Source organism: Poecilia latipinna, unplaced genomic scaffold (genome assembly GCF_001443285.1).
Source record: "Poecilia latipinna isolate Pla-1442-1.1 unplaced genomic scaffold, P_latipinna-1.0 Scaffold692, whole genome shotgun sequence".
In the NCBI taxonomy this organism is placed as follows: domain Eukaryota; kingdom Metazoa; phylum Chordata; class Actinopteri; order Cyprinodontiformes; family Poeciliidae; genus Poecilia; species Poecilia latipinna.
The window spans coordinates 154414-180004 of NW_015113308.1; the positions used below are offsets into that span (position 1 = coordinate 154414).

A 25591-nucleotide genomic window follows, 5' to 3' on the forward strand; every position below is an offset into this window, starting at 1 on the left:
ATAAATAACGCTGGAGTTCAAGATCCATGTGCTGCGACCTGTCAATATGACAAACGACTTGAAGACTTTACCCTGACTTCAAAAAGGTTAATGTGACCTCCTGTGAGAATCCTTAGCAGATCTCTGCAGATAATCAAAGTTCTGCTACACGAATTAGAAAAATCTGAGTTCAGATGAGTGGAGATTTTGAAAAGGCAATGGTGTCACTTTTTTTTTTGTGTTTTTTTTTAATCGTTACTATTTAAAACAGTTGTTTTTCCTAAGATCCTGTGAAAGTGAACACAAGTGGCAGGTTGTACTTTGAACACCCTGTTAACGCTTTACTGAGGTGCCTCTAAGAGCATAAAACCTTGTAAATCTGTCAGCTGAATAAACCTGTTGTTGAAACACAAATACAATCACAGCTTGGCCTCCTCTTTGACACCATTGTTTTTCTTTGCCGAGTTTATTTTCGTTGGTGTGAACACAGTTTAGCACACCTGCGGTGCTTCACCTTAAGTGCTGTTGTGGGATTTTCAGCTTGGTCCTGGTTGCTTTAAAGTTTCTGTGCAAGATAGCAACTTTAGCATTTGGATTAATCAGCAAATGCTAATTAATAGGGTTTATTTATTGGCTAAATAAACCCTAACACATTGATTAATATGAATAGGAACGTATAGGGCTTTAGTAAAAATGTTCACTTGTACACATTTTTTTCATTTGCATAATGAAATAATGACATTCCTGTTGCAAAACTGAATGGTTTGCAAGCTTTTCTCTTTGCCCTCCCGTGGTAATGGAAAAGTCATCTTTCAGTGTAATTACAGCTGCAGTACTTTTGGGAATGTCTTTACTAGCTTTGGACATCTACAGACTGTAACGGTTGTCCTTTCTTCCTTGAAAAAAAATAGCTGGAGATCGGTGAGATCAGGTCTAAATATAAGTTAGTGTCGACTTTGACTGGACCAATACAAACCATCATATTGTAACCCTAGCTGTATGCTGAGGGTAGCTGTCCTACGCTTTGCGGCGTCAAACTTCCAGAACTTTCCTGAAGTAGGTTCATCCATCTTCCCATCGACTCCCTGTCAACATTCTCTGACGTGTTATGGTTTGTGTTAGTTTTCCTCCTGGCAAAGCTTATGGTATGTAATCCAAAAAGTTTGACACCTTTTAGCATGTTTGCCTGTTGACAGTCGCTGCAGCTCCTCCAGAGTGGCCATGGGCCCCTTCTTCTATGATTTATGCTCTCCCAGCTCCGTACAGAGAGAATACATATGGACCAAATGTCAAAATGGGTGTGACTACTTTAGCAAAATATGGTATATTAATTTCCCATATGTGCTGTGTGTGTACCCAGGGGAGGTGGACTGGTTACATATTGTTAAAATCTGCCAGAATGTTGAACCCTATTTGGAGAGCCTCAAATGCTTGCCATAAAATCATCTCTCATGTCATTAATTAAACTTACAGCACATATCACCACCTTTTTCTTTCCTCAAGGCACACACGCACGCACACACACACACCATCTGAGTCCCAGTTCAATAGCTATAACCTTCTACTTTGGGCTCACGTTAACCTTTTGTCCTTTAGTCAGCGCATTTATTTCCCACCTTAATATTGCCAAATCTGTGTGAGGCTCTTAATATGGCAACATATTAATAGGTAAATTATTTATAAGCTTTTGTTTTAGCCCTCTGGTGCTTTCAGCCACATGTTATTAAAAGTCACAGTGTTCTCAATCAGCAGTGGAATTGAAGGGAAATTAAGACGTTAGCTCACAGATGCAGGTGTCTCCAGACAAAAGAGCAGACTTCATTTACGGCGTTACACCAGTCCCCATCACATGAGCAGTAAAAAGAAAAGAGGCTCATAATGAGAAAACCTGTCCATACCTTTGTACTGCTCTGCTGTCACCCCACTCTGTGTGTGTGTGTGTGTGTGTGTGTGTGTGTGTGTGTGTGTGTGTGTTGTGTGTGTGTGTGTGTCAGTGATTCCCTGGGGAGTGGTTGGCGACAGCGTTTTCCCCCTGAGCGAGAGTGAAAGCTAACCAAATGAGGGAACGTGGGGAGCTGCTGTACGGAGCAGGCCAGGCAGTTAGCATTTTTTTCTGCCTGTGTCATGTTGTTAAGGCCTTGCGGAGTGCCACATCAGCACTTTCTTCTCACCACTGGGACCAGTTGTTGTTAGTGCATAGGTGAAGTAAATGCATTATGAATAGCTAATAGCGGGACGACCACAAAAAAAAAACCCGAGGCATATGCTGATTTTTAGCACGATCAGTCGGTTTGTAATAAGGCGGGTGGAGGTGGAGCGCTGGTGATGTGGGGCAGACTGGAATTGCATTTTATCGGTCCAAAGAAATGTTGGAGATTGCTTGTATGTCTCCAGAGAAGTTTGATTAAGATGGACCTGCAGCGTGAAGAGATTCTGGGCCGGGGTGGGGGGGGAGTAGCTGTCTTTGCACCGTAGGAATTTTTGCACAGATTACACAAGAAATAAAATCATGATATAATGTCCTCTTTATATTTTAATAGTCTCCTTTCTTTGACACTTAGAGCTGCATGTTTATCATATTGATATGGATATTAACATGTTGTTGTAACCTGTCTCTCTTCCTCCTCCTTCCCTCCTTATTTGTCTTCATCATCCTCCATATTTTTTCCTTTCCCTTTTTCCTTTTCCTTTGCATCCTCTCTTCCTAGATGTTCTCGTAAGGACCGCTGTGAACGAGCTTCAGAGCCTCGGAGGTTCGCCTCGGACCAGAGAGAGTGCGTGGAGCTTACGGTTCAGCCAAGAAATATATCTGTCACCATGTCTGAAGTTCAGGTATGTATGCTTTCCATTGGCTCATATCGCAGCTGTGCCTATGTTTTAATCATCAGGCTAAAGTAAAGATGGCACAAGAAGCATTGGACTCATGCAGATGTTTGCTTTAAAGAAGAGCATTTTCTTCTTACTCCAGGTTCAGATTAACAAAGATGTTTGTTCTCATTGCAGGATCTTTTAATTCAGTAATTTCCCTTATGTTTTATAAATGATGCATTCTATTTCTTTTTTTTTTTAAATCAAGGTAGATGTTAAGATCAGTACTGACATTGAAGGTGGAAAAGCTGAAAGCTAAAAGACAAGAAAAATAACCAGCAACCAGAGATGAGAACTCAGTCTGAGTCTTGATTTGAACTTGGTAGTATAAACAAAGATACAAAACACGAGTTGGACTCCTACTCTGAAGACTTGAGATGTCAGCCAGACTGAAGGTCTGATGTTTGAGTTTCATAAGCAATCTGCATCTCAGTTCAATCAGGGTTAAATTGAGCCCTTATGGAAAACAACATATCTCTGACGGGGAGCTGCATATCTTGCATTTGATTTTTATTTCAGGGACATTTATGGATGGTGAGCTTTTAGTAACTCCTAACAATTTCTTTACGTTAGCTGTAGCTCCATAATGATCTTCACTCTGTCTCTTCTCACAATGAGGTCTTGATTAAATGAAATGACTTCATTTCCAAAATGTATTTCCATCACAAAATAAAGAGCATTTCTGTAATATTCATTCAGAAATGTTTCTACTTTGCATCTCATTCTAAAATTTGTAAATTATCGGAACATTTTTAACTGTTTAGACTTTAGTAACAGTTCCAAATGGACATTTAGTGCATAGTTTATATTCTTGAAAATATTTAGATTTGGAGTAAAGGGAAGCCTCCAAACACAATCTAGTGTATTATAAAATAAAGGAAGTGACCAATTCAAGCATGGACATTAACATCTGTTAACTAAGTCTTTTTTGTTTTTCTTTAAAATAAAATCACTTTAAGTTTGTCTCAGATATTCTTAACTACTAGAATATTTAATTTACGTAAAGAGAACCTGCCACTGCTGTGGACCAAAACATCCAACAAGGACCGAGTTGATAGCCAGCTGGACGAGTTCCTGACTTTTCACTGTCTCCATTGATTAAAACACTGCAAACGCCTGTGTGTCTTTAACAGCCCCCATTCTGTCAAAGTCTCCTTAATGTGACCATGTAGGTTTGAGTGATTACTTTCCATCACTTTCCGTCTGCACGATACACATTAACCTCCCAGTATCTGCTACAGACGCGCACACCCATTCACACAAGCTCTCGCTCTTTTATTCCTGTTCCTGTCATGCATACCCCACACCCAAGCCTCACTCCCCTTCTCCACAACTCCCATTAACCCCCATGTCATATCTTATAACAATCCATGTTACGCCGTGTCCTTCCATTGATCTTGCGCTGATCGTCTCGCTCGTGCTCTCTCCATAGCTGGTCCTCCAGGCTCGTAATGTGCCCGATCTGTCAGCGGGGGTTAACTGCTCCTTCGAGGACTACGTGGAGACAGAGGGACGGATTCAGGGAGGACATATCTTTTGCTTGTCTCCTTCTGCAAGGGACATCGCCCCCATCACCAGGAACAAAGGTTAGGACTTGGAAAAGTCGATGAGTGTGAAGTCATTGGGTGGTGAGGTCACTGGGGTAGCCAGGGTGTGGTCGGGGTTAGGTGGAGATGCAGCTATGTCTCGATGACATTTCTGCATGTTGATTTATGGATCATATTTCTGTCTTTTATGCCATTCTTTTATTAGGCCTTTTACTACCATGATATGATGTTCATTAAAGCTAAACTGTCAAGATGCAATAATTAGATTTTTTTATTTTATTTTAGAACTACACAGTAAGAAGCTATAAGAACAAGATTCTGAATATTTTTTTGAGCATTCTTGCAGTGAAAGGTCACTAAATTTTTATATTAGTACCAAAAACGACATCTCCATGTTACATTAAATATTAGCGCAGTTATTTCCGCTAACGTTACTAAAACAGCAGCACCTGTATTTATTCTCCAAGGATCGTAGATCATTAGCTTAACTCTGAGATTTCCAAAAAGTTGCCAACTTTCCCAAATCCAGCAAAGGGATAAGACAGAACAACTTTTGCTGGTCTCTCTCACAGAGATGTCTCTAGATGTCGAAGAAAATTCAAGTTGCATCTAAATAGCTTCTTAGTTCCGTTATCTCCTTCTGACTGAAAATGGCTAACTTTGACGACTTCTACACTGAATGGTGTTGAAGTACTTGGGTGGGGTGTGTTCACTGTGAAAACATCAGATTAGTACAAATTCTGTCTTGGTCACTGATGGAGGCCACCACCCAGTTTCTGAATGCATCTCTGCTGATGCGTCTTCTCATAAATTTGTGTTTGCTTAATGGAGAGTGTTAAATTAATCTGAACAGCTGCTACAGTCTACTCTTTATTAGAAGTTCTTGTTAGCACAAATATGCTTTCCTTTTCCCTCACAGAAGAACAAACTATTCTACATTCATGTACTGAAAATAGAAATGCTTTTGAATTCTTTACGTCAGCCTCAATTTGGCCTTCTTTGTGTCTAAGTGAATGTTTTTCCTTGGTAACTTCTTTTCAAAGCAGCAACTTCAGTGTGGTTTGCCATCGCAGATAAAAATATCCTCATCTTTGTTTGTTTTTTTTTATTCATGGGAATTATGCACTGGTTTCATGTCCAATTTTGTCACACTAACGGAAGTTTAATCTTGCATCGTTTTCATATTCAAAGCACTAAAAAGCATGTCAGACTGTGTGCTTCGGGATTCTTGAAAGGGACAACTCGGAAGTTGTTCAGCCCATTATGTCCTGTTAGGAGCACTCATCATTACTGGCATCCGAATGCCAATTGGAGCTATTTTTAAAGTTACCCTATTGCGGTGAAGTGTGTTGTTATGCTACAGTGTGTGTGTGTGTGTGTGTGTGTGTGTGTGTGTGTGTGTGTGTGTGTGTAATCTCTTCAGGTTAAACAATCTAAAATTAAAAAGTGTTGTACTGGATCGGTGCTGAATTATATAAAATGATGCCCCAACCTTTTTTTTTTTTTGTTGTTGTTCCTATATGATTGTGTGACTGTTTATCAAGAAAAGTTAAATTACAGACAAAATCTTGAGAGAGAGAACAGTGTAGTTTCTAATATATTTACATTTGGATGCCATGCAGGTGACAAGCGGGTGGTGAAGCTCTTCCTGAAGTCCAAAGAGACGGGCAAAAAGTTTGCCAGCGTCGACTTTGTCTTCTACAACTGCAGCGTCCACCAATCGTAAGTGAGAATGTTTAAATCATCTTATCAGATATCAATGATGCTCGTATACGTGCATCATAATTGCCTTGAAAAAGCTATAGTGTCAAGCCTCTTCTGAACCAGAGAGAACATCGTTTTAGCATTCTGCTGATGAGCTTTATGGGGATCCTGATTTAATTTTTCCAGAAAATCCGTATCACATATTTGCTGTGTTCCCTACATGATTCACAGCAGACGGCAATAAATGTCTGAGGCCTTTTGAAATAGTTTCACCCAGGACCTAATTTACTAACTAGGCCACCTAGGAAGGAAATTAGTTGCACTGAACTCCTACGAAGTGTGGGAAAGTTTGTTTTCTTTCTTTCTTCTGAAAGTTTGTCCTTTTGCCTTTGGGTACTTGTATGCCCTGACTTGTCCTTCTTCCCTCTTTTCTTTCTCTCATCTTTTCTTCTTATGCAGCATTGCATTGCGTACTTGGTTTCAGTAACCTTTCCTCCTTTCTTTCTCACCTTCTTCTCTCCGTCATTTCTTTCTTGTCTTTCCGTTTGTCCTTGGTTGCTTTGCTCCTTTCTGGCTTGCATCCTTGCTTCCTTCATCGTGTCTTTACTTTCTTCTTTCACTGTATCCATTTTTCTTTCCTTTCCTCTGTAAAAAGCTAAATTACATTAATATTAGCTGTTGTAACGTGAAAAAGAAAACAAGTGATTGCTGTGGCTTCTTTTCCTCCTGTTCTTCTTCCTCTTGTTTGCCTCTGAGTCGTCTCATGTCACACATGATGAGACATATACACGCACACATGCACACGCGCACAATTCCACCTTTTTCGACCCCCAATGGAGGCTAGTGTTACAGTCGAAGTGAAAAATCAAATGTGCTGTACATGTGAAACATTTTAGTTTCAAGATGGAAATTAAATGCTTTTTATCATGACCGACAACAGCCTAATGATTCCTCAATGATTTATTTATTACACTGTGGTCTATTGTAATTCCTCTCAGTAACACACTCTGATCTTAATTTTAAAAAATAGACTGGGCTTTTTGACTTTATAAATTTGCTGTATTGCACTTATTCACATTGAAAACAAAAATTGCTGCAATGCTCAGTATTTGCAAATAAAACCTTGTGCCCTTTTCAATAAACTTTACCAGCTTAACATGCCCTTAATTCTGTGCCTTTTTAAATCCGCCACCCGTACAGCCACACCCCTGGGCCAGTCCCCACCATGGTAAATGAATCCTCCAGTTCCTCGACCCCACCCCACACAATACTGTCCCTCCCGTCAATCCGTGGCTGATCCAGGGCAGGCAGAAACGTCTGGTGGGGTATTAGCCCTGGGGCAGCAGATGGCTCAAAGGCCCCTCGGGTGCAGGCAGGACTCCGCTCAACCCCCCCCCCCACCCCCCGGCTGGATACTGGATGAGCCTCCTTCGAGGATTGTGCACAAACACACAGCGGCGTAGACACATGCATGCACAACCACACCTTTCCCCACTGTGTCACTTAGCGCTAACTGATGCTGTGGATGTCTTAGACACCTAATCTGTTATTGTGACCTTTAACCCAGTTGCCCCACTTCCCCACTCTTGCAGACAAATCCTTTGCCTCAGAAAGATGATTAGCTCAGCTGGTTAAGGGTGTGGTGGTTTATGGTGTCAGATCATTTTTAAATTATCTCCCATGAGGACCTCAGTGTGTTTGCTCTACCTCTTGAATACTTCAAGTCATCTGGAGTACCTTGCATATCTGATGGAAACCCTATGGTTGTATATTCCCAATTGTTAGGAGAGAAATCATATAAAAGCAATACAGTTGCACTGGATGTTTTCCCCAATTGCCTTAAATTCTCACTAACAATAAAGAAGCGTAGAGGATCCAATGCAGCAAAGAGAGTTGCCCATTAGAAGTTATTCCCCCAATGAACTCTGATATTATCCGCTCTCTGTGCTGATCTAATGCAACCTTTGAGTGATGTAATGGACGTGTTTAATGAAGTTACAGACAGGCCACGTCGCGTCTTCTCCAGTAACTCTGATGGTGAAGCGAGATGCAGCAATAAGAAGCCCATTTGGAGCTGGCACTCTGTCCTGTGTGCATACAGAGGCTGGCAGGCCTTCGAAGTGTGGAGTCTGATGAGATCAGACTGGTAATGTTATTGCCATAATGGCTGCGTGGCCACATGCGCCGCTTTGTTTTCTAGAATGTGCCGTTATTCCTGACAGAGCTAAGGTTACACTTAAAGCAATTATTCTCAAAACACTGAAGACGTTTACTTTGTGAAGGAGAAGTCCTCCTTGAAAAGGTGTTAAAACACTAATTCTGAAAATGGAGCAGAAGATTTTATCAGGGATGGGCCGGTAGGAGTTTTCAGTCATAATATGACCTTGAGTGAGGTCATGAGCACAACATTTTAAACCAATGCACAGTATCCACTTGCTTCTAATAAACGGATAACCAACAGTATCAATTGGTGCTTTTAACACACACAGTTCATATCGGTCTGAGGTGAACCATGGCAGAACAAATTAACCTACTCCAGCTGTTTCCCAGTCTGACCATTGCTGTCCTTCACAATTCCACTTGATTCTCATCTCCCTTCAGTGTTCCGTCTGGAATTTCTTCCATTGAGCGATGTTTCTTTGGTTGAATTTTATGAGGAGGAACTTATAAAACAATTTTTGCTGGCAAAAATATTGTTTGGCTCAACACTTCTCTCTTCACAGTGGAGGATAGTTGTTTACAGCGCATTCAACTGTAAACTTCATAGCTGACGCATTACGTATATCATGACCAAACCTTGGTGATTGGGTAATGTTAAATCCAATCATTTAAAACTTTAACATAGTTCAGGCCTTCAGCCAGCGATAGTTTCTCAATATCCAGAGGTCCAGACCTTCTGCATGAATCAAATCATTTAAAACAATTGTCTGGTTTGCACCAGGCTAGCTGTATCCAGCTACATCTCCAAAAATTCTGGCGATCTAATTGAGAAGTTTTAATATTTTTGTCACATATTGTAGAAAGTGAAATGTTTCCAAACATTTTAATTTGTTTTTTGATAACTTGTGACACCTTTGTGTCTTCCAGTGCTGCACGATTGTGTGAGCACCTTGCTCTTGGACTTTAAATGGTCAGGATGATAGAAACATTTTTGCTGTTCTTGAAACTATGACCTTTTTAAAGTTTTGGTATACCTCAAGACTGGAAAGCATCAGTTCCCTGGGTGTCATCAATCTTTAATGTTGAGTACAGTGCAGATTTTTCTGGTGCCCAATCCCTGGGTCCTCCTGAGCACATGCCCCTCCTCGTTATTTACTCAGTAGATTACATCGTGGCCCTGCTCTCTTAAAAATGCCATAAATTTGCATAGTTGTATTAATCTAATTAGATTCCCCAGAGTTTAAGTTTGAGGGTTGCTGAGATTGAAATAGAAAATCACCCACGGCCATGATTACTGCTTAATTAAATATTTCCATATGGTTCTTTTTTTTTTTTTTTCATTCCACATCCTTGTGGTTAATAAAGATGGAGAGTCTGGAAATGATTTGAAGCTTAAGCGTATGCATGAGGTCATATGAACCACCTCCCCTCACTGTGGTCAGTTTGGACAGAGATTAGATCATTTCTGAATCTGTGTGATGTAGTGGACCCCAGGACAACTTAATTCAAAGATCAGCTTTTTAGTAGAAAGGTATTTGAAAAGATGAGTTTAAAAAAAGACTTAAGAAGTATTAATTTTCTTCCAAGCTGAACTCATACATGCAGTAAAACCATTTGTTTTGCATGAATATTGAGTCCTAGTTTTTTTTTTTTTTTGTTTTTGTTTTTTAATCAAATTGATTGACAATTCCTTAGAGGAGTTAAATAATTCAACTCCTCGCCTTTGAAATGAAGAGCAGCCAATAAGCAGCTTGCCCAAGTCCAGGAGAGTCAGACATGCCTCACTGGAGGACGGCTTGTATTTAGCCTTTCAAACTGACCAAGCAGACACTCGAGCAGGGAATCGGCCTATTGTGTTTGGCCTTGAAGAAACACTGCTAGTGTATCTCGATTAGCATCTGAATATGAAAGGCTTAAATTAACAATGCTAGCGTGGGTATACAGGGGAGCATGTCTCCAGCTGCTCAAAGCCTCCGACTGGCTGCAGGCGACGGTAAAGGACATGAAGGCGCAATAAGGCGTTGCTGGGGGGTCTGGAAAATAGAACCTGTCCTTGATAAAGAGAATCAAACACCCTCCAATGGCGCTAGGTGGGCTTTTTGTGACGAGGGGGTGCGCCCGGCCTGTAATAGAGACTTTGAGATCCAACAGCAGCTCGTGACAGGGAGCGCAGCAATCGAAGAGTGAGCTGCGGGGGGTTGCTGCCGCTGGCCTCGGATTGGACGCATAATGGAACCTTCTTTTATTCGAAAGTTCATGCTTATAAAAGTAGAAAGAAACACAGGCAGTTACCTGCTGATATTTTTCTCATTATTTCAAAGTCACTGCTAGACTAACAAGCTTGATTTGACATGAATAAAAGATGTAAGCTTGGATAAAAATGGTTATTATTAGGGTAATGCGGCAGATGTGATGACTGATGTGGGCCGCTAACTATACATTGTGCTGTTCGCTGTTTGACTCAAGTTTCCTGCTGCGTTAAGGTGATGTTGAAGTGTATTTTGATGAACGTTGAGCCGCTGAACCAAGCTCTTTGACATTCAGAATTGTGATCGTTTCTGTTTGAACAGACACTTACAAGCATTACAATGAGCCCAGCTAACTTGGCTGATGTTCATTTGTTTCGCCTCAGTAATATCTAAGGGTTTAACGGCGCTTGTTCCTCAAGAGCTGTGTTGTCATCTTAGTGATTCTGTTGTCTTTCTCGGTTACTTTTCAAAAATGCAACTTCCAACAAATCCAGTAATTTATTCAGGTGTAATTGGAGACTTTGAGTAATTGCACATTGCACTAAGTGGTAAGGTAAAATACAGATTTTAAAAAAGTGAATCATATGATTCACATATGTTCCTTAGGGGTAATTTTTTAAAATTGCTTTCTGAATATTTAATTGTATTTTCTAGAAAGCTAAGTATCCATTTTTTGTTATACCTAGTTCATTCTGATCACAATTTTACTGCAACTTGGGTTTTAGATGATATGTACAAGTACATAATTCAGTCGGGGCTTGGACTAGATAATGCCAATGTTGCCAACTTTACCCTGTTGCTGCATTTAGACAGTTTTCTGATCCCATAGTAACTATTTTTCAAAAAAGCAATAAGTGATGGGTCTAGTCCTTTTCCTGGTGTAATGGAGCCTCTCTGTGACTCTGATGTGACAGAAAATATTGTTCTCTCAAGCAGCATCCACTGTGCTCCTCTCCCAAAACACTTCCAGGCAGTCCAGTCCTCCCAGCTGCAGGATGTGTTCATGCCCTCTTCATCCAGACTGTAAATAAATAATACATACTTAACGCCTCTACTCACAGCCATTGTTAGATGTAAATACAAAACTGCCTTTGTCTTAAATACCTACGCCCAAACAGCCTTATTGTGTCAAAGCTTCGTTGTTGTAGTTTGACGTACTTCTCTGCATCTGCATCTGTTGCTTTTTGACATAGTCAAGTGGTTAAAGTGCATATGGAAAAAGAAAAAGTTTGATCACAAACTTCCTTTGGGTTACTTAGTCTGGATACGGTTCATCTCACTTAAAGTGCAGATTACACTTACTTTAATTATTTCAATTACCGTATTTTCCGCACTATAAGGCACACCGGATTATAATGCACACCTTCAATGAATGGCCTATTTTAAAACTTTTTTCATTTAAAAGGCGCACCGCATTATAAGGCGCATAGAATAGACGCTACAGTAGAGGCTGGAGTTGCGTTATGCATCCACTAGATGGAGCTGCACTAAAGTGAATGTCAACAAAACAGTCCAACTCCAGTCAGCGAGGAAAGCCTTCCGCAACTGGGCCGGGGCGTGGCCGGACGATGGTCACCCTTCTCCGTTCACGCACACCATGTTGGTGGAGAACGTGGTGCTAAATGACCTGCAGACGACCTGATTCTAGATGGTCGGTAGGGAGATAGGCCAGTCAAACTTTATTAACAAACCAGCGTTCTGACAACTATCCTAGCATGCACCGCACGCTTCTTCTTCTACTGGCGAAAATGAAGTCGGCGGCTGCTTACCGTAGTTGTTAGACCTGCTGTGGCTCAATATTGGTCCATATATAAGGCGCACCGGATTATAAGATGCATTGTCGGCTTTTGAGGAAATTGAAGGTTTTTAGGTGCGCCTTATAGTGCGGAAAATACGGTACCCAAATTACATTATAATGCGTAGCCATTTGTAGTACAGCCAAATATCTCTTTTTCTCTGAGTGAGGAATGTCCCACTACACTGATGGGATGCTGCAGGACAAATCCAACTTTGTCAAGAAATTTTGTATAGTTTGATTTCCTAAGGATCTCAGTACATCCCTAGTAATGTTCCGATTTGTCCTGTATCGACCAGCCATCTGCGGATTCTCATCTGTTCTTCCCAGGACAGATCACCAGACTAAAACCCAGGCTCTGACTTTAAATCTGAGCGCCGCATGCTAACCCAGCGTAGCCTAATCGCTTTCCCTCCATTTGTTGGCAACGTTGACAAATCTCCTCTTTGCTCTCGTGTGGTATTAAGAGGCCTGTTATTTCTTTAGCTGCACATCTTTTATTCTAAATGGACAGCTTCTGTCAGCACAATGCTAAATTGGTCAATTAAAGCGGCAGTGGGATTGAATTAAGCTCCAGCCTCTGATCTCGTTCAAAAGGAGGGGGTTTCTGGGGTGGAAATGATCACTTAAAGTGTGCACCTAACAAACGAGCGGCCCTAATTGATCCAAATGAATCCACGTCAGGGTTTGATGGATTCATATGTGGGCTCCATCTCAGAGCTCAAGAGTTAAAGCCCTCATTTTTCATGCGGATAAAGGAAAAGAGGAAAGCTGGCATTTTACATAGGGTTAAAACACACTCCAGAGCTTGTCAGGAGGGCGGGTGTGCGTTTTGTCGCTCCAGACAGATCCACACAAATCTACACTTGGCAGATGTGGTGAAACACAAAGCAACCTGCTTACTATCTTAGCTTTATTAAATGCAGTATTTCATTGTTACCCAAGAAACCATGTGCTGACACAAATCCCTAGCTAAATAAGGCACAGAGATGAAACCCTAAAACTGTGCTTTAGTAAATTGCTCTTTAGTAATCTTTGCAATGGCATGAGGCTGTTTTATTTGCTAACAAGTAATGGTTTTATTAGAGTATGCCGCACACTTAGAATTTCTCTCCGCTTATTTGAGAAACTGCATGCATAAACCTTTATGACTCTCCTCCTTGGGTTTTCTTTAGATATGAGAGTGCACATATAGATTCATAATCATCTTCAGATATCCAAGCTTATGTTTCATCTGTCTCCCATGGGACCGCCACCTCTCCACCTCCTCTCTCTCACGATACCTGGTATATACACCTCTGTAAGGGAAATCCACCTGCTTTTGATGTCTCTCTCTCTCTCTTTGCCTCTCTCCTTTCTCTCGTCTTTCTCTTTCTGCCGGTCTATCGGCACCTTGCCTCTGCCAAAGCAGGTGAATTAAAAACGGTAGAGGGCTCTTAGCCCCTTGGATGAAAGAGAGCTTAGAGAAAGAACAGGGGGGATGTGGGGGACAAAGCAAATGGAGGGGGGTATGTGAACAGAGAGCCTAGTAGAGATGGTGAAACATATGGGAAGGTTCACCACTGAGCGGATAAAAAGAACGTAACAAGAGAGTAACAGTATGCAGAGAGTCGGGGAGGGTGCTTGGAGAGGTCTATGAATGTGCAGAAGGTGAAAGCAATGGGAGGTTCAAGCGAGTGGATGAATGAAAGGGATGTTAAGGCAGGCTTTAAGTCTAAAGATGGGGGGAATGAAAGGTGGAAAGGACAGAACCATTTCACAGGTTGAACAAATGTCGAAAAAAGATGAGTGAAAAAGATATTTAGGCAGATAGTCTGTTGGGAGATGGTCGAGGCAGGCAACCAGCTGGTAGGAGATTCCCACGGTAAAATAACCCTGAGTAGAAATAACCCGGTTTCTACATTTTTGTTTGCACTTAAAAAAATGTGAAGTGTACACCGTGTCACATAGGTTGCCTAATGGCCAATTCCTCATCCAGTGTGCCTCTTTGGCTTTAAGAACTACAGAAATGTGAATATTTACATATTTACCCTCTAAGTCATCACAGTATGTTTTTGTGACCATAAATAGCTCAATGAAGCTCTGGTGACTCTGGTACTTTCCTTGGTATCTTTGTAAAAGAACCTCAGATTGTAAGAACACATTTTAGTCATTTTAAAACTTTCTAGATCCTTCTACACCTCATTTGTCCATGCTTATGATTTTTAAAAGCGCAATTTGTTAATACCACCATTTTTCCACCTGTCATAGTTTTAAAATTCTACAAATGTTTTACAAAAATGAATTACTTCTGTCTAGATTTAACATGAAGGTGCAATAAGCTGTCAAAAAAAAAAAGCAACAGACTCTGCTAACTACCTCCATGATCTCCTCTGATCTCCATTTCCAGCTGCCTTTCCTGTGTGAATGGCTCCTTCCCATGCCACTGGTGCAAGTACCGCCACATGTGCACCCAAAACGCCAACGATTGCTCTTTCCAGGAGGGACGTGTCAACGATTCTGAGGTAAGACCACCTCCCCCGACCCCCAATGCTTTGCCACAGTCAGCACGGCTGTCATTGCAACAGCACACATTTGTTTTTTTGCTACTTCTTTAAAAAAAAAAAAAAAACTGATAAAATTGACCATTTATTCCAAAATGTGCAAGTATTAAATATATCACATTCACATAGCTGCCATGTTTGTACACATGCAGGAACAAACACACATAGCAACATGAGTTGAGATATTAGTTCATCTGCACCTCTATCCTGTGTGCCTTTTGCCTCTGGGGTTTCCTCCCCTCGTCCTGCTGTGTGTCTGCTGTCTGTATGTGTAATATTGGCTTTTGGCACAGTGACAACAGCTTGTGTACTGTGCAGCAATAATTCTGTCGTGGCCCATAAGGCCATAAACAGGCTGGGATGAATGAGTTTCTATGGAAATACTGCCTTGTTCTTACAAAGCCAAATGCTGCATTAGCATAAAAGCTAATATTAATCGTGCCAAGTGGCAGTGACTGCAGGCGTCATGTAAGGCATATCAAGCATTTGTCAAGTCCTGTTGAACATGCAGGGCTGGACACCAACCTGCATGGGGTTTTATGCTGCTGTTCTTTATTGACACCCTCAGCAGAGGTGGATGCAAAGTTTAACAGATGTTATGAAATCGATGTCTCCAAAATGGACTTAAGGAATCAGTATTACTCCCCGGTGATGGTTATACCGGTGCTTTATCCATCTCAGGGCGTACACACAATTAGGACTGTTCATCCCTCACTCTTTATGTTTCTGGTCCAGCTCTCTGTGTTATCTACATGCAGATTAAAGCCTCCCCTCCGTCACTTGTCGGCAGAGTCTGAATAACTGGCCTTTATTAATTGCTCTGCCTTATAACGTATTGCTTTCCTCTTTATCTGCTTTCCCAACCAAAGCTGTAGCTGAATCCTAAACGCAAGCTTGCTAAACCACAGCTTCTGTGCCCAGTAATGGACGAGACGAAGGGCCCAGGTTCATGGCTCAAAGGGTCGGAGTTGTTGGATTAGAGTGCTGATTTGGAAAGGGCTGGTTAGCAGGTTTTGAACCGAGTGGAGTCAGCAGCACATGCATAAACACAGGCCGCCTCCTTTTTTTTTTTGTTCTGCATCTTTCCTCCCTCGTGTTTTTTCCTTTCTTTTCTGCTTTTCTCCCCTTGCTACGTTGCTAACTTATTTTTTTCGACATTCCTTTATCCTTTTCTTGCCATTTTCCCTTTTTTTTCTTTCTTTCTTTCTTTCTTTCTTTCTTTCTTTCTTTCTTTCTTTCTTTCTTTCTTTCTTTCTTTTTTTTTTACATAAAAAATATTTAGGAACTCTGTAAATAGGAAATATGCTACCACTGCTTTTCATCTTTCTATAATACCATCTCTGTTCATTTGTCTGCAGGACTTCAGATTAGAGGGATGTGGTGGGGATAGGCTCACAACAATACACCCATCAAAATTGTTTTGTTGGCTTTTGATCTGCAGTTTTTTTTTTTTTATAAAGTGTCAGCTTGCCTTAACCAGTTTTAAATTAAGAGCTTCAGGCTTCTTGTTATCTCCTGAAAGCCTCGCTCTCTCTCACTGTGGAAAAAAAAAAATACAGAGACATCGACAGGTAACATGCATTAAATGTCTGTTTTCCAGGATATCGGGTATTCCAACAAAGATATTTCTTCTGCAAAAAAAGTATAAAGTCATCATATCAAAGCAGATAAATTAATAAAAACGTTGAAGAAGAGATTGAAGACCACAGACTACTGATCCGATAGTCCATCATTTCACATACCTACTATGCTTTGTGTTTTTCATGCACAAAAGTGTAAACAACCTTACAATAACCTGCATACACACACACACACACACACTCACGCATGCACCAAGTCATTTATCATCCTTCTCTTAGCTGCCATATCCATTAGTTCTGCCCTCAGTGCCCCAACAAGAAATGCTATTCCTGAAGGCTTGGCTTATCCCCTTCCTCCTCCTGCTTCTCTCCAGCTCCTCTCCAGGGCAGGCCCCGTCTCTCCCCACCTCATCCTTCACCACTTTGATGCTCCGTCACCTCATCTTTTTCTCATTCTTTTTCCTCTCTATGTCCCATTCTCTGTTTTTTTTTATTTTATTTATATTGTGAAGGAAAGGACAAATTGAACAGAAATGTGTCTCTCTTAGCACTCTCTCTCTCTGTCTCTCTCCCTCTCTCTCTCTCCCTCTCCTGAAAGCAGACATTCCACTCAGACCTTTACCGCTCTCATCTGCAGATGAAAACAGTCGATTGGGTGGGATGAGGCTCATTGTCAGGTTGTGATCAAAGGCCAGACAGAGCGTTCAGTTGAGGGATGAATGCTCCTCCCGTATCACTCTTTGGTCTGACTGGTGTTGGACCAACCAGACAGAACAGTTGAGATGAAAGCATGAAGCCAGCGGATGAATTATGAACGTGATCAGCCTTTGTTCTCTGCCTGCTTTGCTTTTATTCACACATTCGCTTACAAGAATTGCTGCTCGAAATAATACACAATTTTAGTGTAAATATTAGAAATACAAAAGTATTGCCATCCAAAAGCTCTTTGTTGTGGCTGTTCTGTACTCTTAAATCATCTTTTTTTTTTTTTTTATGTATGCTTTTTAAAAATTGCTTATGTATTGCTGATTTGCATCCCCCCGCTCTGCCACTAGAACAGTAATAATAATAATAAGGGGTTATTTATGTTTTTGTAAATAGACTTTGTCTAAAGAGGGAGGGAAACAGTGGGAAAGTCGTGGCTTGACAGAGTAAGCGGGGAGAAAATATGTATAATGAGTGACATTTTCAAATCAAATATGCATGAATCAACAAAGCCTCCAAACAGCACAACAAACAAATTCTTGAATTAAGGAGCGACGAGGCGGAAAATTGCAAGAGAGGAATTAAAGTTACTTTTATCATAAAAACAAAAAAGCCAGAGGGAGACTTAAGGAAGAGAATGAAGCGCTGCAACCTGTTGATCCATTTATTTCCTCCCATAGTTTCCTTTGCTTCTCTTTACCTTCTTTTTCTGGTTTTGTTCCTTGATTGCTATCTCGTACTCAACTTTTCCCCTATTTTCAACCCTGGCATTTTATCTGAGCCAACGTCTTGATGAGTGCCAGGCAAAGTTCAGCCCGGCTGGGCTCAGCTATCCTAAGACATGCTTACGTGTTTGTTTTGCTGAAATGCGAGGCTCAGTCTTACTTGAGCAATCAAGGCGCCGGATAACTTGATTGAGAATTGTAATGAAGGCAGCACCCTTTTTTTTTCTTCTTCTCTCCTGCACCTCCATTGTCACTCTGTGCTATCCTTTGTGTTGTTATCGTTAGAGTTTGGTTTAACGCACAGAAAATACTTTTGTTTGTTTTTTTTTGTTTGTTTTTTTTTTACAGATTTTTAGAAAATGTGATCGTCTTGCTACATTTCCTTTTTCTTTAAAACATATCATTTTTTATTGTACTACGATATGTTACATGGAAATAACTATATGACCTTTAGAAAAAAAATGGTTGAATTTAAAAATTATTTTCTATTTCTTCCCCTATTATTTCACATTACATTTGAACGTATAACATCATTCTGGATTCTTTTTTTTATTCCGCTTTATTTTTGGCTTTCTTCCCTTTCCCTTTTTCCCTCTTTTAAGTCGCCACATTGTGACAATTCATCTAATAACGTTGGTTCCCATCTGCCCAGTTCAGTCAGAGCGTGAACAAACGGGTACACAGAAAAACAATATCTGAGGACTTTTAGATGTCAGGTAACTTATTTTTGATCTTTGAGTTTTTCCAAAGCACATTTTTGCTCTCTCGCTCTTGTCTCCAAAACGTTTTGGTAATTATTCTGTTGAGAAAACTACAACGTAATTACAGTAGAACATGTTGGTCGTGGTTTGAAGGTCTGGGGATGTTTTGCTGCTTCAGGGCTGATGATCCATGAATTTTGCTGTCTAGCAGAAAATCCTAAAGGAGAAGGTCTGGCCAATCACTAGTTCATCTACACAGCAAGACAAAGACCTGAAGCACACCAGCAAGTCTACCTTAAAATAGGTTTTGGAGCGGTCTAATCAAAGGCCAGACTTAAATCTTATTGAGATACTTTGACATGACTTTAATTGAGCCAATAAAAAGCCAAGTTCATATACAGGACTGTAGAAGCCTCATTGCAAGTTATCTCTGCTATCAAATGGCAGATTTTACTACAAAGCACGAGCGGCTTGTAGGTTTTTTACTCTTTTCTTTACATACGGCCTAATCTGTTTGGATAGCTTGTTTTAAGCTCTATTTTATTTGTCACAAAACAATGTGTTCTTTATTACTGCTTTTTTTTTTCTTTTTTTTTTGCCTACACCAGTAAAATGGACAAAATAAAAATGAATCTAACAACTTTATTAAGCCTTGGCTCTAGGCTTTTGGCAAACAACCAGAAGAAAAACTCAGAGGAGCAGAAGAAGAACTTCAAAAATTAGACCCGGTCCATCACTTCTTTGGGCTCCATGGTTACTCTTGGGAAGAAATTCAGTGTATTTCCAATTTTGATATATATATATTTTTTTTTAAATCCTCAAAGAACCTGTTGACTGCAGAGAGTTTGTACAGATGAGAGTGCAATATGAATCATCTCTGTGGTTGTTCCAACAGCCTCATCCACACTCTGTCCCCTGACGCTACATTAACAAGAGAGGCTCCATATAGACTGCAGCCTTAACAAAGCGCTACAGTTGCACCGGCTCATTTTCTCACTCACAGTCTTCCTCTCGCACGCCGTTAGCCATGCGATTGCACTTATCGCACGCAGCCTACCTCCTTGTTCTCCAAGCAGTCACAGAAACACACGGTCAGTGTTTTCCCGACTCTCGCCGCCTTTCACCCGCACACCGACGCGCACAGTCCACGGCTGACTGGGTTATTTGTGACGGAGGTGTGAAGGCCCCGAACCGTGACATTCTGGCACACTGTGTTTACCCTGGCTGGTACTCAGACACCGAGCAGAACACACTCACACACATTCTTTACAGAAAGAGACCGTCTCACAGACTGCGGGCCAAGGCTGCTTGAGGGGCCCTTCTTTGAGTGCGGATATTCGTATGTCTTTGACTGTACTCTTTTCAGTGTGTGTTTGTGTGACCGTCAGTGGTTCTTATCAGGACAAACCACAACCAGCAGCACAGGGCTGCAGGGGGCGCCGGGGTGAGGGGGAGGCAGGAGTGTGCGGGTACTCGAATAAAATTCACTGTTTCCCGTTTTCTCTTTCCTCTTTTTTTCTTTCAGCTGTCTGTACCTGTTGCTATATGTCTTCACTCACTTTTCCACCTTTTCTGTTTCAGCTGTTGAGCTGAAAATGGTTTGATTTGGTCAACAAATGGTTTCTTGGTGCATCGCTTCTATTTTTTTTTTCCACTCATTTTCTTCTGCTCGTCTCACCTTAATGTTCATCCACATTTCCTTGTTTTTTTATTTGTCTGTTAAACATCAATCTTTTAATTGGGCTCCTCTTAACTTGTAACAAAACCACTTGTCTCCACCCATTACTTGGATGTGCTGCATTGGAAATAACCAGCTGTGTTGTAAAGAGGCCACAAAATAATAAGAAAATCACTGGAGGTATGATGAATTACCCCACATATAGTTTGCCTAAACAATAAACTCCTTCCAGTTAAGTACATATTATACTAGACGCAAACCAAAAGATTTATATAAAATGCTTTAATTAGGAGCAGATGTCACAAAAAAGTAGAGAAAAACACTGTAAAGTAACAAAGGTGACATCAGAAAGGCAAATAAAAAAACCCAGACCATAACAAGCTTCAGATAAAACTGAGAGAAATGCAATTTTCTTTTTTTTTTCAAATGCTCTAAAGTTGGAGAACAGAGAGCAAGAGAGAGAAGAAAACAACATAAAAGAAAGGATGAACTAACATCTTGCCTTCTTTGCCAGACAGCTCTAACTTAGACCGTGACTGAAGCTTTGCTCATGTGACGCTTTATCTTTTCAGACCATTTCAACCCTGGAAACTTTGCAAATGTTTGGGAACTGAAAACCTCAGGCATGTTTCTGATGCATAAATCACATTTCCATCTGTATGGGACTGTTTCTGATGTTTTGGGCAAACCTGTAAAAAGTTCTGTTTTGTCAAAAATCAGCAATGAATTAAGTGAATTAGAGTACGAGGTTTTGAAGAACGGATATAGAAATGTGGCCATTTGTCAACATTGTAGAAACAAAGTGGTCAGAAACATTAGATTTTTCTGTATAATTCTATGCTTAATTGTATAGAAGGATATGAAACCATTATTTTCCATAAACATTTAAATAGCCTCTTTAACCCACATGCAAAAGTAAAAATTAAAGTTGAAACAAATTATTAACTAACAGGAATTACAAAAAGTTAATACAAAAAAAATAGATCCTTCAATCCTTTAATCACATAATTGCTGATATTTATTTCTCTGCAGTGATAGTTTTGATTTTTTTCCTTTACTTTGAATGTGACATCAAGCTTAAATATATGAAGAATTTGTGACAGAAAAGGGCCAAAAACCAGCATGTTTGGAACTTTACAGCACAAAAGAGAAGAAAACATACAGTATGTACAGGAAGCTATCTTAGCTTAGCATGATATTACAACACCAACAATACCTTTGCAGGTGGATGCATGTCTGATTCTTTAAACAGCGTAACTTGCTACAGTTTAAAGCCTAAACTGTGACTGGAGAAAAAGTAAGACGAAGATAAATGCTAGTTTTTTCGGGGAAAGAAAATGTTCTGGAAAATGTTTCCACTGAGAACGTGGTTTACCTCGTCTGGGACACTGTGGCAAGACTCTGATCATAAAAAAACTTTGCTTAGTAGACAAGGACAGCAGATTGATATTTATGGAAGAGGCTGGGATTTAGCAACCTCAGCTTGCATAATATATTGACTTCATGCAGATGTGAAGGCCACTTTCTTGGCTAAATCAGTTAAAGTGCTTTGATTAGACATTAAAATTTCAGTTCAATCTTGTGTGCAGCGTTGCTGCTGGGTTATTCTCTTCTCCATATATAATCCAAGCCCCATTAGTGCAGCATGTTACACCCAAGTCGTGCCAACACACTGCCTGCACCGTTGAATCCGGCATCAGCAAAGGTTTAATGAACAGCTAATTTGTAGCAAAGATGTCACTGATGGACACACAGACCGCTGCTGCAGGCTGTGCACATGGACACGTCGGTGTTTGTGTGCATGCCGGTTTGAGTCTGTGTTTGTCACAGTTCCCAGTGGTTTAATTATTCAGGCCGCTTTAAATCTTCATCTCCACAGCCCTCACAGCCAGCCCGCCTAATGGTGAACACAGATGAATATTGCATTTTTAGCATCAGACTGCCTGTGTGTCAGGGATGGGAAGAAATAACTGCCAAGTCACTGAGAGAATGAGCAGGGTAGTTAGAAAATAATTCAGCAGAATGGGCTAAAGGAAAAACAAACTCCAAAGTGCAGGCAGATCACAGAAGCAAAGGCTGTGATTGAGAAACGGCAACCGCCTGCTGAGACGGAGAGCCAGTGGACAATCTCACAAGACCAGCTGAAGTGAGTCTGTCATGTTTTGCTTTTCCCCATGCTGTTTTTAGAGAGTAGCCCTCGCTGATTCTTATTTCAGCCTCCATTTTACACCACCTCTGTGCTCCCTGGGAAAATCCAAGATGGCAAACTTGGACTGTAACCACGTGCTTCAAGCTGAACTGGTCAGGTGATCTGCTGAGGATGCTGAACTGAAGCAGGGACACGTTAAAAAGTATTAGAAAGGTCGGAAAAAGATTACAAAACTCAATAGAAGCACAGATAACGCCAAAAGCTGAAACTGAATCACAAAAATGGTAGAAGAAGCTGAAAGCAAAGTAAGCCGACCATCTCTACCCGATCTGTGTGAAAAAGTTGAAGAATTACTAGACTAGCCGTGGTAGCAATTGCTGAAGGCATAAAAAGTAAAATCCATTGATAAATTGTTACATGAAGAAGACAAAGATGTGTACTTCAGAAGCAAAGGTGGAAAACCACAAAGTGCAATGTATTAAAGATGTCCTTATGCTAAATTGCTAATTGAAGCATGTTAGCTACTATTAGCTTATATGTTAAAAGCTTACTATGTGCTGACATTAGCTAAAATACAAATCAGAAGATACTCTAGCATTAGAATATTTCCTGTAGATGAACAGTATGTGTAAAAATGTGCATAACAACATGCAAGGGATAAGAAAACGAACGTGATTTGAAGAGTTATCGCTGTAGTTTAGATTTAAAGTGAGGAACAGGACGTTTATGGTTAGGTGTCAAGACCGTACGTTTAGCACTGGGCCTGTTGGACCACACCACTGCTTCCTACTTTTCTGTAGTTTAACATTAGTACATTTCTAAAATGGGCTTACTTCTTGTTTAGCACCAGTACTTTCTGTTTCTACATGCTGCAATATCAAACTGTTGTTACTTTGTCTAATTAAAAGCTGAACCGAAGGAAGGAAGCATTTTTGTCAGGATTTAGATTAAGCTCAAGTAGAACATCAGTCTAATAAAAATATTTTGACTCTCCCATGTAGATTTCTTAGTTTTGTTTGACCTGCCTATTAAAGGGGAAAACGAGCAACAGCCCAGAGATGAGCATCATTAAAAGGTCAGATTTGCTGTGGAATAACAATAGTTTGCTTTCTCTCATCTTCCTGTCGTTTCATTCAACGTCACCCACACAGGGTTTAAGTGGATCATCTCCTGAAATGTATTACTTTAAAAAAGATTATTTTTTTAAACTAAAAAATGTAATCCGACACATTTACAGTGACCTAATCAGATGGTTCCAAGTTGGCTCTATTGTCATAGCAAATAAATACAGTTATTAGAGGTGGCTAAAAACCTGCTGTATGTAGGCACTGGAACCAGTGTGGATCTGAATGAACGTTTTTGGTTAAGTGTCTGAAGCAGCAAAGTAGGTAGATGGATTCCTTGACTTCAGGAATAATTTATGCGTGCCAATAGATTAATCCTTTGTTATTCTGTTTATCTTAAAATCATCAGTAATCTTATAAATCTGAGTTTAATAGTAACTAATCACCGTTGTAATAACTGGATATGAAAGCATTAATGTTTAATATTTGCATGAAACCCAGCAAACCTGCTCCTTATAAATGAGCTATCTCTTACTGGTGAAATTCTGGTTTCGCGACAGACTTTCTGAAGTGTTGTGCCGTCTGTAGAGAAAAGCCATGGGCAGCAGATAGAAGAGCATATCTACCTCTGAAATCAAAGCTCGTCTTTGAAAAGCTGAAAAGCACAGGGTTTGATTGCTGCTGACATATCTGGGTTAGAATGATAACGGGGTATCAGGCACCCGCACCCATCCCCCTCTTACACTATGAAAATCTATAAGGAGGAAAAACGAAGCGCTCCGTCAAAAAGAAGAAGAAAAAAATCACACGTTCCTGTTCTTTTTTTTATTGTCTCACAGCGCACTGCATCATGTGTGTCAAGGGGATAAACTGTGTACGGTTGCCTGCTTGCTCGTAAATCAAAGATAAGGGATTACGAGATGAAATCAGAAATGTATGTTTGTACGGTTGATGTATCAAAGGCCAGAGTTTGAAGCAGTCTGTGGGCACATGGAGTAAAGAGAGTAGACGTATGCTAGATCCAGGAAAACTCCGGGTCTGGAAGGCGTTAATAGCCCAAACAATCAAAACTGGATAACAGGTATTCAAGTGATGCATTCCTTCATTTCATCTGCACTCAGAGTTCACCGTGTTTCTCTCTCATCCTCTCTTCCTGCGTCACCAGTCTGCTCAGAAAGAAGGTTGTGGGCAGACAATCTCACAGTCCCTTTCAAGCTTCAAAGTCCCCTTTCTTCCTCTGCATCCTTTTGCTCCTGCACTGTTCTACATGTTTGCTGCCTTATTAAGTTGTTCCTCACTCCATCGCTCCTTCCATCCTCCGCAGTAAGTCTCGATCACAGAACATATTTCTGGCTTTTGCTTCCTAATGAGCCGGCTTTACATGTACACACGTGTTTTACCCTGCTTCTATGTAAAATATCCAATGCACAGCTTCTATGCTAATGTACCTGTAGCTAATTTTACCACCTTGTTATTTTTTTCTTCTATCTGTAAATAGATAAAAGAAAAAAAAAGCTAATTGCCTTTCTGTCATGATTTATTTCATTTATGATATGGTTAAAAAGCTTTGACCAAAAAATTTTAATTATAATTATAAGCTGCTATATATTTTTATAGTGATTTTATAGTTCTACTCAGAAGTTTTCATCCTAATAGGCATGAACATTATTTGTTTTGGACTGTAATCATGCTAATCCAAATTGTTGGATAAAAAAAAAATAAATAAATAAATTAAAATAAAATAAAATAAAATAAAATAATAATAATAATTGGATACCCAAGTCAAACTCCATCTGGAGAAAGACTTTATGGTCAGATGAGACATGGGTTTGAGCAATTTGATGAGAAAAACTGTGAAATGTGATGGTGGTATTATGCTGAGACTCTTCGTCTCACTTTGTTTCCACAAAATGGCTGAAATGCCAAAGATCAACAGGTTACAACGTGGACACAATTATGTGTTACAGCAGGACAAAGATCCCAAATGTACAACTAATCAATTAATTGAAATTTGTGCAGACAAAAGTTTGAAGACTTTGCATTTTTAAAATCATTATTGTATGTGTTTATCAACCTGGTTTGCAAAAAAAAAAAAAAAAAAAAAAGGGTTTTTTTTTTGGGTGAATTTAAAAAAAACCCCTAAA

The 25591-nt window shown here is 40.2% G+C and overlaps 1 protein-coding gene across 5 annotated transcripts in view; it reads left to right on the forward strand.

Annotated features, from left to right (window-relative positions):
* LOC106954950 (plexin-A1) overlaps positions 1-25591 on the forward strand; it is a 219277-nt gene that overhangs the window by 109843 nt on the left and 83843 nt on the right. For all 5 annotated transcript variants that reach the window (XM_015044802.1, XM_015044805.1, XM_015044804.1 and 2 more), the window contains exons 6-9: positions 2688-2811; positions 4280-4433; positions 6017-6116; positions 14692-14806. In XM_015044802.1, coding sequence (XP_014900288.1) covers positions 2688-2811; positions 4280-4433; positions 6017-6116; positions 14692-14806 — 493 coding nt within the window. The remainder of the gene's footprint in view (positions 1-2687; positions 2812-4279; positions 4434-6016; positions 6117-14691; positions 14807-25591) is intronic.